This window comes from Lissotriton vulgaris, chromosome 10, assembly GCF_964263255.1.
Source record: "Lissotriton vulgaris chromosome 10, aLisVul1.2, whole genome shotgun sequence".
NCBI classification, from domain to species: Eukaryota; Metazoa; Chordata; class Amphibia; order Caudata; family Salamandridae; genus Lissotriton; species Lissotriton vulgaris.
This window is the reverse complement of record NC_141698.1, coordinates 457,169,591-457,187,762: the sequence shown is the minus strand read 5'-3', so window position 1 is coordinate 457,187,762 and position 18,172 is coordinate 457,169,591. Positions and strand designations below refer to the sequence as shown.

General features: G+C 47.3%; 1 protein-coding gene across 1 annotated transcript in view; it reads left to right on the top strand.

Moving 5' to 3' along the window:
• CFAP70 (cilia and flagella associated protein 70) overlaps nucleotides 1-18,172 on the top strand; it is a 1,103,282-nt gene that overhangs the window by 559,123 nt on the left and 525,987 nt on the right. The window contains exon 15 of the mRNA XM_086941320.1: nucleotides 8,507-8,698. Within this exon, the coding sequence (XP_086797446.1) occupies nucleotides 8,507-8,698 (192 nt within the window). The remainder of the gene's footprint in view (nucleotides 1-8,506; nucleotides 8,699-18,172) is intronic.

Genomic DNA, 18,172 nt, shown 5'->3' with positions numbered 1-18,172 from the left:
GCTGCAGTTCCGGGATCATCGACCTCAGCTATACCAGGACCTGGCGGCCTCTACTTTGCAAAAGCGGCGGGAGTTTCGTCCGGTGACTGCATTCCTGAGGGAGAGAGGCATCGCCTACTCCTGGGGGCACCCTTTTAGGATCATTTTCAGGTGGCAGAATCGTCTTGCTCAAATTCGCACGCTTCAAGCCGCAAAAGAGCTTCTAGGCCTGGAGGATGTGCCGCCTTCGCAGGCCGCGACGGCTTCTCCGTCCCGGAGGCGCCGCCGTTCGTCTTCCTGGCAAAGGGTTGGCGATTCGCCTACCCGACAGCGGCCGGATCTCTCTGCCAGCCTGCAGGAACGGGGTGAAGCAGTTGCATCAGTGGCGTCGGTCACGTTGGCCGACACGCAGCACAGCTCTGGAGCGGCGTGACCTCATGGAGTTGGTGGATCGGCGCCGGAGGGGTCCGGGCCTTCTGGTTGAGGGGTATGAAAGTACTCTTGGAGGAGACACCCTCGACTATGGCCTTGGGGGATAGTGTGTTAGTCCCCCCGGCCTGTTTCTTGTACGGGAGGCTTCCTACGGACTTCGGCCTTCTGGACATGATGAGTATTGTTTCTGCACTTTTGTTTTTGTTTTTGCCCCGATTTTTGATTGCATATCTTTTTGGGCGGGGTTGGGAGTTGTGGGGTTCGGGATGTTGGGGGGGGACCCGTGACGGTGGGCCAAAGGGGATGTGTGTTGCGTGTCTGCTGCTGAGTGTGTACTTCACTGTTGGAGATGTCTTGCTGCGGTTGTTCTGGAGGCTACTGGTCATCGGTTGCTTGTGGGCTGGGCTGGATGCGGGGTTGGGGGCGCTTGGCATGCTGAGAGCAGTTTCTGGGGTTTATATTCGCTATGCCGCTTAGCATAGGAACGTGGAATGTTAAGGGCATGAATTCGCCACAGAAGCGGCAGAGGGTTCTGAAGTATGTAACGGACCACCACCTTGATGTAGTTGGATTGCAAGAAACACACTTGGCACGGAAGGATGAGTTGAGGCTCCGCCATAGGGCGTACCCCATTATTTACAGGTCCTCTGCTGTCACGAAACACAGGGGGGTGGCACTCCTCTTCAGGGCGGCGTTGCACTTTCAACCAGTGGAGGTTCGCCACGACAGGGAAGGCCGTTGGCTGATGGTTAAAGGGCACATACAGGGTCGATTGTGCACGTTTGGTGTGGTGTATTTGCCCAATGCGGGCCAGAACAAGTATCTGCAGGATCTGTTGGTAAAGGTGGGGGACTTTGCGGAGGGGCTCTTGTTCCTGCTGGGGGATTTCAATTTGGTGTGGGACAGGGGTTTGGATAGCTCGGGGGGGCGCAGAACGGATACAGGGGTCTTTTCTGATTCCACACAGCAAGGGGTGGGGGAGTTGGGTCTAGTAGATGGCTGGCGATTTTTTCACCCTACCACGAAAGACTACACATTCTTCTCACACGTGCATCACTCCTATTCTCGCTTGGATCACATCTTCCTTAGTCAGTCCCTCAGGGGGAACATTCTGGATGCCGCCATTCTTCCGATCTCGGTGTCGGACCACAGTCTCTTGGTGCTTACTCTCCGCTGGTCGCCGCCTGACACCGCGAATCGAAAGTGGTACTATCCGGCGTCGGTGGTTAGGGACGAGGTTTCCAACCAAGCCTTGCGTCTGGCCATCCGTGAATTTTTCGATCTCAACCCCCGTCGGATACTTCTTTGACGAATACGTGGGACGCCTTTAAGGCGACGATAAGAGGGACGTGCCTGGGCCTCAATTCGCAGCTAAACACCCTGCGTAGGAAGGAACGTGAAGCACTGGAAGCTGAGGTGCTCGAGCTCGAGAGGGCTCACAAACTTAACCCCTCGAGAGTGACCCTCCGCCCGTTGACGGCAGTTAGGGGTAAGCTGAAGGCACACTATGCCAACAGAGCCGAGCTTACTCTTCTTCGACTAGGGCGGCACTCATACTCTAGTGGCAATAAGATTGGCAGACACTTGGCCCGACAGTTACGGGACAAAAGGGAACGAGAATACATAGGGGGGATCAGGGATTCCACGGGAGTGCTCCACCATCGCGACGGGGCGAAGGCGGACATCTTTGGCCGCTTCTACGCCGATTTGTACACGGGCGACGCGCTGGATGCTGCGTCACAGCAGGCGTTCCTGCAGCGCTTGCTGCTCCCGCAGGTCTCTAGTACGTGGAACGACCTGTTGGAAGCGCCGATCTCAAGGGAGGAAGTTCTCTCCGCCATCAAAAATCTAAAATTACATAAAGCCCCCGGCCCAGACGGGTACACTGCGGTCTTTTACAAGACCTATGCGACTGAGGTGTGCGACTTTTTGGTTGCCCTCTTTAATGACATGGCTACGCAGGGACCCTGGCGGAGGCGGTGATAACGGTCCTGCCGAAACCGGGGAAGGATCCGGAGCAATGTGCTTCGTTCCGTCCCATAGCCTTACTTAATATTGATGCGAAGCTGTATTCGGCGATTCTGGCAAGCCGTCTCCAGGACCTGCTTCCGGCGATTGTACACCCGGACCAGTCCGGTTTTATCAAAGGCCGCCAGACGCACGACAATACCCGTAGGGTGGTTCACCTTATTGAGAAGGCAGATAGGTTCCGCATTCCAGCTGTGCTGGTGGGCCTAGATGCGGAGAAGGCCTTCGACCGTGTGGACTGGGGCTTTCTATTCCACACATTGCAAGCATTTGGTTTCTCCGATAGGTTCATCACCATGGTGAAGGCGAACTTCTGTAGCCCGCGTTCGAGAGTGGCGGTGAACGGCCACCTGTCGGCCTTTTTTCAACACTCACGTGGCACCAGACAAGGGTGCCCCCTCTCCCCCTTGCTATTCGCGCTCAGCATTGAGCCCTTGGCAATGGCAGTGAGGGAACATGAAGGGGTGAAGGGTATACCGTTCACAGGGGAGCAACACAAAATCTCTCTCTTTGCGGACGACGTCCTGCTTTCGGTGGCTGATCCCGCTAGCTCTCTTCCATGCGTTCGGGATATTCTGCTAGAATTTGAAAGGGTGGCTGGCTTCAAGGTTAATTATGGCAAGTCTTATGTTCTGAACTTAACCTTATCACAGGCCGAAGTCGCTCAGGCGAGGGCCTCAACACCACTGGCTTGGGCTTCGGGCTCGATTCTTTATCTAGGAGTCCACCTGACCCCCACGGTGGGTGGGTTGTTCGCGGCCAACTTTCCACCCCTGCTGGCTAAGACACGGGCCGAATTGGAGAAGTGGAAGCCGAAATTCCTGTCCTGGCTCGGTAGGGTGCATGCCATTAAGATGGTCCTTCTCCCCAAATACTTGTATCTATTTCAGGCCCTACCGATTCCACTGGGTACTTCCTTCTTTGGCCAGCTCAAAACGTTGATCCTGAACTTTGTCTGGCAGGGTGGTCGGGCACGTCTCTCGTTTGCACTCCTACGACGACTACGGTCTGATGGGGGGGTCGGCCTCCCGGATCTACACCTCTATTATAAGGCTGCCCAACTCAGAGTCATGGTGGAATGGTCGCAACAACTCTCCGAGAAACACTGGCTACATATGGACCGAAGCGTGGCTGGTCGGTCCATTTGGGATCTGGCCTGGAAGCCGAAGCGAGACCGCCCGGTGAATGCGTACATCAGCACGCCCACGGGGACTACACTGAAAGTGTGAGACACTTTGGTAGGTGATGAGCGGTGGACGACCTTTCCATCTCCGTTCACCCCATTGCATTTTAACCCGGCATTCCCGCCGGCTCTCACCGAGGGCCCCTTTGATGCTTGGAGGGAGGGAGGATGCCGTGCGCTGCTCCATCTGTTTCATGACTCTGACCCCTTGACCTTCGAGAATTGCATGCGGGACTATCAGGTGCCGCAAACTGATAAATACAGGCATTTACAACTGCTTCATTGGGCCACGTCGCCGGGAGTGCGGGAGGCAGCCACGAGGCCTCCCTCTAAATTTGAGGCCTTCCTGCTAAAAACATCCACTATGAAGGGAGCCATCTCCTTCCTATACCAACTGCTGCTTCAATCCGCCCTTTCTCCTAGACCGCGTTACATGGAGCAATGGGAGGAGATGGTGGGGAGGGACATCACAGATGGTGAATGGTCGGCACTATGGAGGGATCTGACTCAATTTAATCATTCGATCCTCCTGAGGGAGGCGCACTTAAAAACTCTCACACAGTGGTATATGGTCCCGACCCGGCTTCATCGTATCTACCCGGCTGTCTCGGATAAGTGTTGGAGGGGCTGTGGCCTTCTGGGGGATTTCCGCCACATTTGGTGGGACTGCCCAATCATCAAACCCTTCTGGGATGAGATTCTCTCACATATTAAAGATATTTTGCGGTATCCTATTGACAACTCTTTAGCATTCATCCTCCTGGGCCTGAGGGACCCCGGACTTGAGCACCAGACACGCGCGGACAAGAAGATTCTATGGCTTTGTTTAGGCGCTGCCAAGCTCACGCTGGCTGCAGCTTGGAAGCGGAAGGAGGCACCGGCGATTTCACTCTGGCACGCGAGACTGTGGAGGCTCCTGAGTCTTGAGAGAATGGCGGACATCTTCCTCGGCAACTACAAAAACTTTAAACACATATGGGGTCCCTTGGTGTCCTTTCTTTCTACTGGTTTGCCCTCGGCAGTATGCCCAGCATCATTGAGGACCTTACACCTTTTTCAGCTTTAAGTATGCATGACGGATGATTGGGGAATGAGTGTGGCACCGTCACGGGGGGGGAGAGGGTGGGACGTGGGAAGTTATGTTTGTGTTCCCTTTGGTCTGCAGTAGGGGCGCCTATGCTTCATGGACGAGGCCCTTTTTTGTGACTCTTGGCCTATTCCCAGCTTGCTTAGCAGAGACTTCCAGCTATGGAGCTACGTATAAGACTGCCTCTACCCTGCGACTGTTGAGCCTAGAGTTTGCTTCTTTTTCTTGCACTATATTACTGCCTCGTCCTGATCTACTGTTTTCCCACTGTGTGGGACCATCTATGCGCCCGCTGTGGTACATTATGTTTACTGTTCCTTTGTACTATGCAAAATAAAAATTTTACAAAAAAAAAAAAAAGTTAAAATGAAGAGTAAAAGGAAACCGTTGCTCCCGGGGAAGCGTCTGGAGATCTGCAGTCATAGAAGGGGGATAGTGGGCACCCCTGCCGGGTGCCCCTGCTTATGTACAGAGGCACCGAAATTGCGTTGCCCACTCGCACTCTTGCCGAGGGGCCCTCGTAGAGTGCGCCCACCATTTGTAGGAAGGGCTCACCAAGTCCCATGCGCCGCATCACCTGGAGGAGGAAAGGCCATTCCACCGAGTCAAACGCCTTCTCCATGTCTAAGAAAAGCGCCACAGCCGGTGTATCTTGCTTCACGTGTTGAATGGTTCCTAGCACCGTTCTGATGTTATAAGTCAGGTTTCTGGTAGGCATGAACCCCGCCTGTTCCGGGGCCACTAAATCAGGGGCCAATAGCGCTAGTCTAGTAGCCAGGACTTTGGCATATATTTTAGTGTCCACGTTTAATAGAGACAGCGGACTGTTGTCTGCATACTTCTGTCTTGCCTTGTTAGACTGTAGATCTTCTGTAATCTTGTTTTCAGTTTTCAGCAGCCCTGCCAAGTTCCATGCATTTCGCGTTAGAATAACACATTTCCGCTACCTTTTCCATGTTATAGCAATGACTGGGATTGTCACGCAAAGAACTGTGTCCTGGAGTGCGGTCAAATTGTGTAGTTCCAGTTTCTCACTTGCCTGTGATGGTCGCATGAGCTCTGAGTACTGCTTTTCAAAGGCCACAAGATGGTACTAGTGAACAGCAGGAGCAATAGGCCTCTCAATATATTATGTGAAATATCCAGCTATCACAGAAACTCATATCCAAGCCACAAGAAGTGCAAAGATTTGAAGATTGAAACACAAAACTACACACCTGCCTAATTAATGTAATAAGCACCCCTGCTCAAACCATACTATCAAACAGATGTGGATGTCCAGCCTCAAAACAAAGTTTCTAAATACATGCCAACAACTCCAACAACTGGGTCATTTTATACTGTACAAGGAAAATAAGGAGGCGGGATGAGATGTGGCCTAGCGACTAGAACTGTCTATTTTACACACTACCATCTACAATATTCTCCTAATAATTCAATTTACTTTTGTGTCACTATCCCCTTCTCCAATATCCTTATAATTTAATTTAATTTTAAGAGCACGTTATACGTCATGATCATGATGAAGTGATGCTACAGCTGCTGCTGAGGCTTCAGAGCTCAGCCATAAGGCAGCATTAGATTGTGATCCATGCTAGGTCACCTCTCACATCCTGTAGTCAGCCGTGGGTCCCACGTGGTAGAGAACCTAGACAGACTCTGTCAATTGATCATGATCTGATCATGCCATTAAATTGATCCCAGCTAGGGAGGAGCCAGGAGGTCCGATCCAGATTGGCGCAAGCTGGCTAGTGCAGGGAATCTCTGTTTGATTCATTGTTTCTCTGCTGTCTCGCCCCGCAAGAGGTGTCCGACCTAGGCTGTGCCACGCTGCTACTAGGTGTGGGTGACATTATGCTGTTTACGAGAAAGTGTCACTCCTAGTCATTTAACCCCTTTCCCGTGGCCGCGATTTCGCGGCAGTGCAGCACTTCCGCAAAATGGGCGGGGCTGCGTCGACCGTTGGCCGACGGCAGCACAAGCGAGGTACTGCTCCCAACGGCCGACGGCAGCACGCAAGGGGTTAATGGCACTCATAATTACACGGAAATTATGAAAATGTTCTTAGCATTCCAGTCCTGTTCCTGACCCTAATTCCCGTCCTGCTTTTCCCTGAGCCCGGTTTCTTTTTTTTGTTCTTTGTTCTCTTCTCACTGGTCTTTTTTTATGTGTTATACTACAGTCTTATATTGATTATAATTGTTTTACAGGGGGTGCCAATGTCTTTCTGAGGCCTGGTGCTTCTGATACGGAGATACACCCAGCACTCTTTTTCCATAAAAGCTGCTGGGTGTATCCCAAAAGTCTGTGAAGTTATTCTGTCCCTTGCTTTCTTGTGAGATCTTTCTCTCCTCACAGAGAGATTACTTCTGAGGAGCAACAAAGAATAATTTAAGATGATTTGTCTATTGTTTCCCTGCTTTACCTTCCTGTTGTTTCTACTTGTGTTATCTTCATAGGTTTCCCTGCAAACTTCTAGTTCTGTTATCCAATCTTGTCCCAGTCTCACCCAGCTAATTCCCTGACAGTATCTCAAGGAGTGAATGGAACTGACCGTTGTTGTGCCCCATCACTAAGCAATTGAGGGGAGCACTCAAAAAGCCTATACGGTAAACCTCTCGCATGCTGGAGTTTTCCCCCTTGCTGCCAATGTTCCTTTCCTTACCGGAGACGCAATCTGCAGGCCTTCCCACACACTTAAGTGTTGGAACATATCTCCTATTCCACGGCTTGCTGGGAAAAGGCAGGGAAATGCTGTCACCAAGGAGGCTCTTTCATGGTAGTCTGTAACTATATCATTTTTATTTATAAGTTTGCCTAGAGGTCTGTGCTTTAAGATTCAATAACCATTCCATAGTGTTGTAGCACTATAGATATCTGCTTAAAGGTTTACTCCTCATTTGACATCCCATTCCAAAAGAATATTTTCCTTTGAAATTCTGCTATTCAGTCTTTTACTCAATTGTTCATATGAAATACTGATTTATTTTGTATGATTCTAGAGGTGGAAACTCTGAGGTGTAGAAGTGACCCAATATATGAAACTATCTATTTATCACTGAGGTTCACAAAGTCTCCCCCTGGAAATCCCCTCCTTCCTTGCACACTGGAAGGTTTGAATGTGTTCTACTGAATACTTCAAATATTTTAGAGATTATTTACTCCTCGTAGCAATTTTAGCTTCTCCATATCTTCGTGGGCATTGCTTATCAGGGGTGAACAACCTTTACAGCAACTTTTACCATGCAGTGCCTTTACAACGCAGTATTTACACCACAAACCATTACAACGCATTGCGCTGGAGGCGCTCTAGGATAGGGAATAAGTTTAATTTACTATCCAACACCTTCCCTAGTGTCCACGGGGACTGGTGTTGGAATAGTAAATTAAACTTTTCACTATCCAGCACCCCAAAGCGCTATGCGTTGTAATGGTTTGCGATGTAAAAACCGCGTTGTTAAGGCATGCGTGGTAAAAGCATGCGTTGTAATGTCATACATCCCTTATCAGGCATTGGCTAGGTTCTGAATATTGCATTCTTAGCTGTACATCAGTTGTCTCTGACCCACTCATTTGCAGATAACTCTTATAAGGGATAGGGATATGAAGACTATTGGCTATTATTCCAAGGGATGATAGTGGGGCTGCTGCTCAAATGTTTGGACCAATCATGGTATCTAGTGATGACATCAGCACTAAAGCTTCTTACATGAACTAAACTGTAATATGCTTTTCCTTCTACCATAGAGTGCTGCCACATATTCTCTTATACCTGTTGTCTCTTTGTTTTTACCAAGGCTGAGAGCGATTACCACAATCAGATAGTCAGCATAACCAACTCCATTCTGGATGAATACCGTGGTCTATTTGGGCAACAGGTGGCCGAAGGAAAAGTGTTAGACAACCAGACCCTGGAGGAACAGAAGTGTCAACTCAACTATGAGCTTAACTGCACTGGCAAATACTTTGCCTTCAAGGAGCAGCTAAAGGTATCTAGCTACCTAATGATTCTCTCAATTGATTTTCTGTTCTCCTTCCTTCCTAAATGACTTCACCTCACTTCCTTCTCCGCTTTTATTTAGGATTAATTCCTTCCTGGCATGATTTATCCTCATGTCCTTCCTTCCATTCCTCATTTTCTTCCTTACTCCGTTTACATTACTTCCCTTCCTAATTCTTTACCTCCTTACTTCCATTATCCATGTTTCTTAATCATGAAGTCTTGAAATTCATATATTTAGAAGCATATTTATTTTCTTTACATGCAGAGAATTTGTACTGTTTTCAAGGGGCTTTATGTTGTTATGAGGGCACATTCGCTCTGGCAAGGGGCCATGGAATAGTGTGCATTTGCAGACCGTTTTACCTTAAATATTGAGCCATATATTTCACCAACACTCATCTTTGTCTGATATCTATAGTGGACCGAGGCGGAGAGGCTCAGTTATAAATATGAGGAAAGTGCGTATCAGATAGAACTATCTTTATCTCTTTGCCCCCTTCTTTGCTCTAGTACTTACCCTATGAGGTAGATTTGCCTTGTACAGTTGACCAAGATACAAATACCAATCGATATGTCTCCCTTATCCTGCCTCACTTCCTGCAGGTGTATATCCTGACATTCTACCATCAGCACATCTTGTTTAGTTTCTGTCTTTATGGAAAGTCATATTCCAGTTGGCAGTATTACTTATTTTCGTGTACAATACATTTGTTTTTTTAAAAACTTTTTTTCCTTCATCCGAGTCTGGAACACTGGCTATATCATGCATCATGTTACCGCCCTCCACCTCTGTTTCGCTTAAGTCAAGGTTGAGGGGGTCCTGTTGTGGCACTGTAGGATCTAGGCAGATGGTTTTGTACAGTGGGTCTGCAAGTCCATTTGCACTGAGAGAAATACAAAAGACTCTTCTGGGTCGTGTCTTACTATACAGGCTGGGGCTCAAGGTGCAGGAGAGTTCCTTGCACCCAACAGCTGTTTTACAGCATTTTTTGGTTGAATAGGTTGTCACCTCAAGACCCTGGAGCATGGGTGAAAAAATAGTCTTCAAGAGTGAAAAAGGATAGTCTTCAACGGACATTGTACTTAGACATAGACTTGGCATGGTACCTGATTGATTCTCATCATATTGTCCAATTTCACTTTCCGATTTAGAGGTCTGTCTTTTGGCTAAGGCACTGGCCAACCATTTGCTGACTGTGATCCACGTTCTGAACCAGAGAGACTACTCAGCTTTTTGTACAAGCGTTTCATACACCATAACATCAGGCGCTTATATAAAGCTTTAGTTTTGGCTAAAAGACTAGACATCCCAACAATGATTTTAGTAGCTGATTTTGAAAATACTTTTGATCTAGTGAATAAGGTCTACTTATTCTCCTTAAGTACAAATGTGGCATGGGTTGCACCTTTATCAAATTTGTGTGGCTCCTATATACAGATGTCTCTGCATGAGTTAGAATGGGGCAGAATGCGTCAAGCCCATTTCTGATTATGACACAGCTCATGCCAAGAATGTTGCTGTCTCCTCTGCTCCTCCATCTGGCCATTGAGCTGAAAGGATTAGAGTGGACGCAGTGATAGAGTTGCCTTTTCGCAGACAGCATCCTAATATTTCTCATGGGTCCTGAATGGTCAGGCCCAAGGATTTTTCAGATCTTTCCTAAGTTTGGAGGTATAAGTGGGCTACCCTTAACCAAAATCCAATTGTCTCTATTCCTAGTTGGGGACAAACCTCAGTGCATTGATTGGGCTTTAGGCATACAAATAGCAGAAGAGGGGTTCAAGTAACTTGGAATGTACATCACACAACCCACGGGCAGCATGGACCCGGAATATTCAACCAATATTAGACAAAATAACTGATGACATCAAGTTCTGTTCTTGGCTCCCACTCTCCCTATTGGGAAGAGCAGCCCTATTTAAAATGTTTGCACTGCCACACCTACTGTACCAACTGCAGAATTTACCCTTTGATATTCCTAAGGCCGCGTTCGCCACCATTAATTCTATCATCAGGGGCTTCCTAGAAGAGTGTTATTTAAATGCTTGAATTCCACTTATGATACTGGCATAGCAGCGGCAGACATTTCACACAATTATTGAGCCTAAATGAGTGGTTTTATGACACTCAGAGCAACCCCACCTATGCCTCTGAGGGGTGGGTGCAAACATGTCAGTGCTGCATATATTATATGGAGGCAGGATTGACCCTTCACTCCTGCCGGCCACCAAGAAGAATTTTAAATTATGATATGACACAATAAAATATCTAACCAGAAATTAACCAAATAAACCCCACTATTTGAGGAGTCTTTGTTTCAATATGTGCCAGCACTTGAGGGATTCAAGAAGTGGAGCATTATAGAGATCTCCCAGCTAGGGAATGTAATATTGGGTGGAGCGTTAAAACATTCACTTAGTTATAAGATGAGCTTAGGCTCCATAAAACCGAATTTCTCCAGGATTGAATATTTCATAGATTCACATGTTTGAACCATTTCCCGTTGTCAAAGTGGGAGTTCCACAGTACAATAGAAAGCAGTCAATGACATACACATCAGTTAAAATTAAAAAAAAAACATTCACTTCAATAGCTTATCCTCATCATTTAGTAAGAACCAAAGTTCAGACAATAATGCAACAGTACCCTCTAGAACAATCACCACAGAGGCTTCAGTCACTCAGGTTTTCTACCACACGTAGTATGGTGGGAGTCTCTCTGAGCTCTGCTCAGTTTACTACAGTTTTCTCTAAAGTCTAATCGAATTTTCTTCAGGAAAAGACTGATATAGACTTCTTCATATTCTAACGACCCAACCATGACAAAACCACCTAAGACTAAGGACTGTTCAGGCCATGTAGAACATGTGGCAAAATGAAGCTGCACTCGGAGTGCATCTACTGTCTACATGCTTAACACAAAGTAAAGGATTCTAAGATGTGCTACACTTTTTCTCAAAAAATGTTGAAGGACAGAGAGGTGAAAAACCAAGAAGATACCAAAGAAGATGCCAATGAAAACACCACTGGCGATGATGTAATTGGCGACAATACCCCCGACTATGGGCCTGTTGACTAGACCGTCGATGACTGCATCGGTGAGAGCACCATTGACGACAACACCACTGGTAAGAGCCCCTTTGACGACTACAGCAGTGACGAGAACCCTGGCGATGACAACACCTCTATTGAAAATCTCATTGATGCTGGCATTGTCGGCAAAAGCACCATTGACACTATTGATGCCATTGTCAATCATGCCTGTAGGATCCCCTGCAGAACCAATATTTCCAGCTCATACTTCACCAAGTGAGGTTTTGTCTTTCCCAACTGCACATCTGCTGGATGATGATGAATCAGAGGATGAAGGCCCTTTTTGGGTAGTGCATAGTCCCTAGGAGCTGCACGTGAAGTGTCAAGAGGATGACTACAACGAGGATCAATTCCCTTCTGGGCCCACTTTGGTTCTTCCTTGGTTGCACTTTTTAACTGTTTTAGGCTGCCTTTGCTTTGCACAACCACACATACTACATTTGTTTTTGTTACATGATATTATTTTTGAAATACGCTGCACATGTTATGTGTTATTTAGTGACTCTTCTTGGTATTCAATCTGAACGTTCAATACGAGCTCAAACAGCACGGTGTACTGTTTTCTTCTGCCCAGTCAGCAACATCTTTTAATGTTTTTAGACATAACACCGTTGCACAGCTGCTCGCTCCTTGGAGGTTAGAGAGGAGAATTCCAGCAGAGATACCAGTCCTGGAACGTAGGCATCAGACTTGCGTAAACTGAGTTTACACCTATGTTGTGGACTACCTAACTACACACAACAGGTATGGGGTCGACCTCTAACCCCAGAGATTAGTAATAGATCCCTGTGCTCACACATTGAGGGTAACCTAGACAGATATATTACTTGCTATGGTTTGTCTATTAATTGAATACAGTTTGCTAGTAATGTTGTTTATTTGGTCAGTTTTATTTGTCTTATAATCGCAGCACATCTGCTTCATATTGGACTACTATAGTTTCAATAAATATTGTAAACTTTCTTTGTACCTTTGTGTGAGAAACTAAAGGTGATGATCTGTTTCCACGGTTCCCTTGGGGATTAGAGGGCCTTGTTCTAGGTTGCCGAAATCACCTGTTACACTGGGAAAGTTAGGATTTCAGGTGAGGCACTGTGAGCAACCAGGATTTGGGCCCTACAAGTGCTGATGTTGTAGAGAGACTCAGTCCGTACACTTTGACGTCCTGTTGTCCCAAGGCATAGTTCAGTTTCCACACAAAATCCCAGTGACATGGCACCACCAATGATTGGTCTGGTACTTATTCAACTGGTCTTCCGAGTAGCACTAATGCGTGTCCCATAGTACCTTTTCACCTACCGTACTGGAGATGTCCGTGGTGTTGGGGATATATCCTTCAAAGTATTTTAAGCAGCACCTAATTTGTTGGTTGTTCAAGCTTGAACCTTTAAATGATTACCCATATTTGTGTTTGCCTACTGCTTCTGTTCCTGTTTTAATAATGGCACAACCACAACCTACACCAATTGCTGACAATTACAGACCTGCAGTCTTTGCACATGTAACTTTATGTGGACTTGGCGTTGCAGGAGGTGACTTTATCTTCGTGGTTGAGGCCTACAACAGCTATTGCTTAGAAGTCTTTTATTCTTGGGTCAGTTTTCCAGCTGTAATGCTAATTCAGGTACATTCCATGAATATACTAATGTTAATCCAACACAAGCGTACATAGTATATTTGCTCATAGAAATACAATTTTCACATTGGGAACATCAAAATTGGTTCTGAGGCCCCCTGATTCGTGTACTTGCACCTATACACATGGATCCCCTCAGCAATGAGGGATCCATTTGGCCTGTATTGGCTGGTTATACACCATTCCCTAATTTACAAGGTCTCAATGTTAATGAGCGACAACAATTATAATAAGTTCGACTATATAGCCGCCAAACTCAGTATGTTTTACCCTCATTGAGGGCCGTCCCAGCAAGGGCAGGCCTGGCATGGCAGGCTCAATTGCCTACAGTGCCTACCACGAGTCCTGTTATTGTTCATTCAATTATGGGCAAAATTCCCACAAATCATTAGGACGTTCCATTTTAGATCGCACAGAAATCATTCAAATTGATACTGTGTTTTTCCTTACGGGACAACAAGACACACAAAGGATAAGAAAATGTGATTTCTACACAGTAGAAATTGCATTTTGTGATTCCTTAAATTGGACTTTGCAAATAAGGATTTTCTATTTGCAGTTTCTTATCACATGTACAAAGCATTTCCTAAATGCAAAATGAACATTTAGGAAATGCAGTTACCATTGACTCAAAGTCGAAGGTAATCATGTGCAAAAATAAAAAAAGCACTTCAAGATGTTTTTTTAAAAGTGCGATGGAGCGCACACATATCCCTAGGGTTTATGTGTGCTCTACTTGTGCACCACTATTTTTGGAGGGCATTACAGGGGCCTTATGCCCATAGCCAACCTTGGTTTAACATTTCTAAAGTAGCAATTTCATAATCAGAAATCGCTATTTTGAAAATGCTAAACCATCACATTGGGACAAATGTCATGAAATTTCCGATTTGCGATTTCCTAATAGTGATTCCTACTCTGTAGAAATCACTATTAGGAAATTGGGTATATCATACATATTTTTCATTTCCTAAATAGCAATTTCTAAGGAGTCACTTAGAGGAAAGGCCTCTGGGAAACGGGTCGAATAATCCACTATAAAGAGGGCGTACTGGTTCCCTTTTTGGGTATTCAGTAGGGGTCCAATGAGGTCCATTCTAACCCTCTCGAATGGGGTTCCTACGATCGGCAAAGGTTGTAAGGGAACGGCTGGGAGTCCTTGTAAGTTCTTCTTTTGGCAGACCCCACACTCCTGGCAATGGGTTTGGATGTCCTTGTAGATACCTGGCCAGAAGAAGTTCCTTAATATGTTTTGCATCGTCTTTTCGGTTCCCGTATGCCCCGCTGTGAGGTGTGAATGAGTGAAAAAGAGTATGTGGTCCCTAAATGGTTTGGGGACCACAAGTTGGGGTGGGTCGTCGGGCTTTCCCTGGCGGTACAGCAGTCCTTCTTGTATGAGAAACCGGGGGTATGTTGGAGAAGGGGTACCCTGGTTTTGGTGGGCGTTTTCCCAGGCATTGAAGAAAGTAGCGTCATTGGCTTGGGCAAACTTAAAACTTCAATCCATTAGCCACGGTTCTGGGGTAAGGAGGGCGGTTTGGGGTTAAGATGAACATGTCTAGTGTGTGGATAAAGTGCCTTGAAATAGGGTCAAGAATTCAGGGTTGTCTGTGCCTATAATAAGGTCTTCTGGTAAGGCTCCTAGAACCCCTACCTTCACTCTACTGGGGGTCTGTTTGGGATACAAGACTACAGAAGCTAGGGGATATGGTCTAACTTCCCCATGTATGCACTTAATGTGTACCAGAGTGTTGGGGATAACTTGACTGGGGTTTATGAAAGCATGTTGTATGACAGATTGTTTGCACCCGGAATCTAGGAGTGCTTTTACCTCCCTCTCATTCACCTGTACACTTAAATGGAACGTGCCTCCCATCTCAGCAGTATATAGGATTGCCTTCGGGATATAACCCACTTCCATGAGCTCCTCAGCTGGTTTACACCGGGGACAGAGGCGGGCGATATGGCTCCGATCCCCACAGTCGAAACATTGGGGGCCCGGAGAGTGGGGATATCGTGTTTAGCAGGTTTGAGTTTAGCAGGTTCGGACAAGGGTCGTAGTTTCTTTTCAGTCTTCAAGGGGAAAGGGCGTTGGTGTTTCTCTGTTTCCCCAACGGGGGTACAGGGCTGGCCCCTTGAACATGTTGTAGCCATCTCAATCGCTTGCTCAGGGGTAAGATGGGAGTGCTACCTTAGCCATCTCTGTGTGTTATATGGTAGGGCTTCGAGAAATTGTTCTAAATAACTGCGATTCATAATCTCCTCCTTAGTGCTAGTGGAGGTACGTAGCCATTTATCCGCTGCCATCTTGAGGCAAATGTACAATGCTTTGGGGTTTTCCCCTGCCAGTCCTTTCTCCTTTCTAAAACGTACTCTGTACGCCTCTGCATCAAGACCAAGGTGGTCCAAGATAACGTCTTTAATATCCACATATGGGGTATCTCCACTGGCATTCGCCACCTGATATGCGGCCTGTGCTTCTCAGGTTAGTAATGGGGCCAGGAAAAAGGGCCACTTTTCCTCAGACCAGCCACATACCCGGGTGGCGTGCTCAAAATTTAAGAGAAAGGCGTCGGGGTCCTCCCTGTGTACTTACTTCTGTACCAACACCCCTGATGGTCCATGGAGTGTACCCCGATAGTCACTGGACGTGGGTACCTGCGTTTCTGTTACCATTTTCTCCAGCCCCTCCGTCTGTGCTGATATTGTATCTTTGAAGACGTCGCGAACCGCCTCCGCGACGTCATTTGTCTTTCGACTGCCCATTCTAACTTCTCTTGCCCCTTTACTAGGTGCTGTATTACGGTTTCCATCATGGGGTTACTGATGGGAGATGTTACAGTGCCCGCATTCTTCACCACTTATTGCGGGATGGAATAAGGAACAAGTAAGCCATCTCGAAGAATGTGAAGGTTTTATTTTCCCTAATACACGCCTTCTATGGGAAGCCAGGGTTAGAGATCAACAGTCCGTTCAAAGATCGTGTTTCTTTCGTTAGGGGGATGCTTTTCCATGTGGTCTTGGGTCGTCCTGCAGTCGTCTTTTGGGAAATAGCTCCACCTCTGTGTCAGAAAAAGAAGGAAAGAGGGGACGTAAGTGCTGGGTAACAGCATATCTCTTTATGGGGAAAAGGTGTGAGGGATGCACTCGTGATACACTTCTATGGAATGAGTTGAGGGTGCACACAACTTTGGGAGTGTAATGAAGAGTGCAAGGGGAAGCACACACACAGGTTAGACTCAAAAAGGGACCCCGGACTATATTGCAGGGTTCTCCCTCCTCCCGACCCAGCCCGCGATGTGCTCCCCTACCTGGTGAGCCACGCTCCTCCTGGAGCATGGCTGGGCAAAGCGTGGTGCCGTTGGCCTCCTGGCTCCCCCGGGGCATCCGATGTCCTGACAGCACGACTCCAATCCTCTCTCCTTACACGTTCTCTCTCCTATTTCCTGGCGTCTTCTCCAACTTCCGCTTTCTCCTCTCCTGTGTAGCCACACACCAGCGGTGGGGAACTCCACCCTCTTATTGGTCCAAGAGGGACGGTGTCACTGAGAGGGGGAGGGCCCTCCTCCTCAGGGCTTTCCCAGTTAAAGGGGCCACTGTATCCTTCTGCTTGGTGTGTCTTTGTTATGCACGACTATGAGGTCCAGTCCTCCGGCTGCAGGGAAATAAGTGGGGGAGATAGGGGTGTCGCGGTCCACCATAGTCCCCTTTCCGACCCCCCCCTCGTCACACAGACCCAGAAAATCACAACTTGGCACACCTAGTCCTGACATGTGTACTGCTAAGGAGAACCCAGAGTTTGTTAAAAAAAAGGATGGGACAAACCCAGACCTAAAGAAAAAGTTTAAAAAACACTACTAAAAACAACCAAATCTGGCTCCCCTGCAGACCTGATCCCTGCCAAAACCACCGCCCGACTAGCAGACCAGCTGGCTGACTCAATCTGCCCCATCCTGAACAGCTCACTAAGGGAAGGCAAACTCCCGAAGGAATGGAAGGCAGCTCAGATACTGCCCATTAGGAAAAATGCCAAACTCCCCCCTAAAGACGTCACTAACTATCGACCCATCCCTCTACTGCCGCTACAAAGCAAATTACTAGAGAAACATATAAATAAACACATGACCAACTTCCTCGAATCCTCCAACAGCCTCGACCCCTCACAGTCAGGATTCCGCCCCAGACACAGTAAGGAATCAGCACTAGTGACAGTCACTGATAACATCAGAATGCTAGCAGACAGGGGTAAGGCAGTACTCCTTATACTGCTTGACTGTCTGCTGCATTCAACACCATCTCCCACCAGATCTTGCTAGGCAGACTTAGAAACATAGGCGTGGGGGGGATAGCCTTAGAGTGGATGACCAACTTCCTAGCTGAAAGAATACAAACAGTCAACCTAGGCCCCTTCAGATCAAAAACTACCATGGTCATCAAGGGGGTCCTCCAGGGCTCCTGCCTGAGCCCCACCCTGTTCAATATATATGTCACCCCACTCGCCAACTTAATAAGAAACCTAGGGTTTATCCCAATTTCCTACGCCGATGACACACAACTGCTACTCTCTTTTGATAAAAACTGCACCAGCGTTCAGAACACCTTCTCAGAGGGAATGAGATCCATCACCGAATGGATGAGCGATAATTTTCTCCAGCTGAATGCTTAGAAAACGGAAATAATGCTCTTCAGCGATGCAGTAACAAGTTGGTCTCCAAACTGATGGCCGGGAGA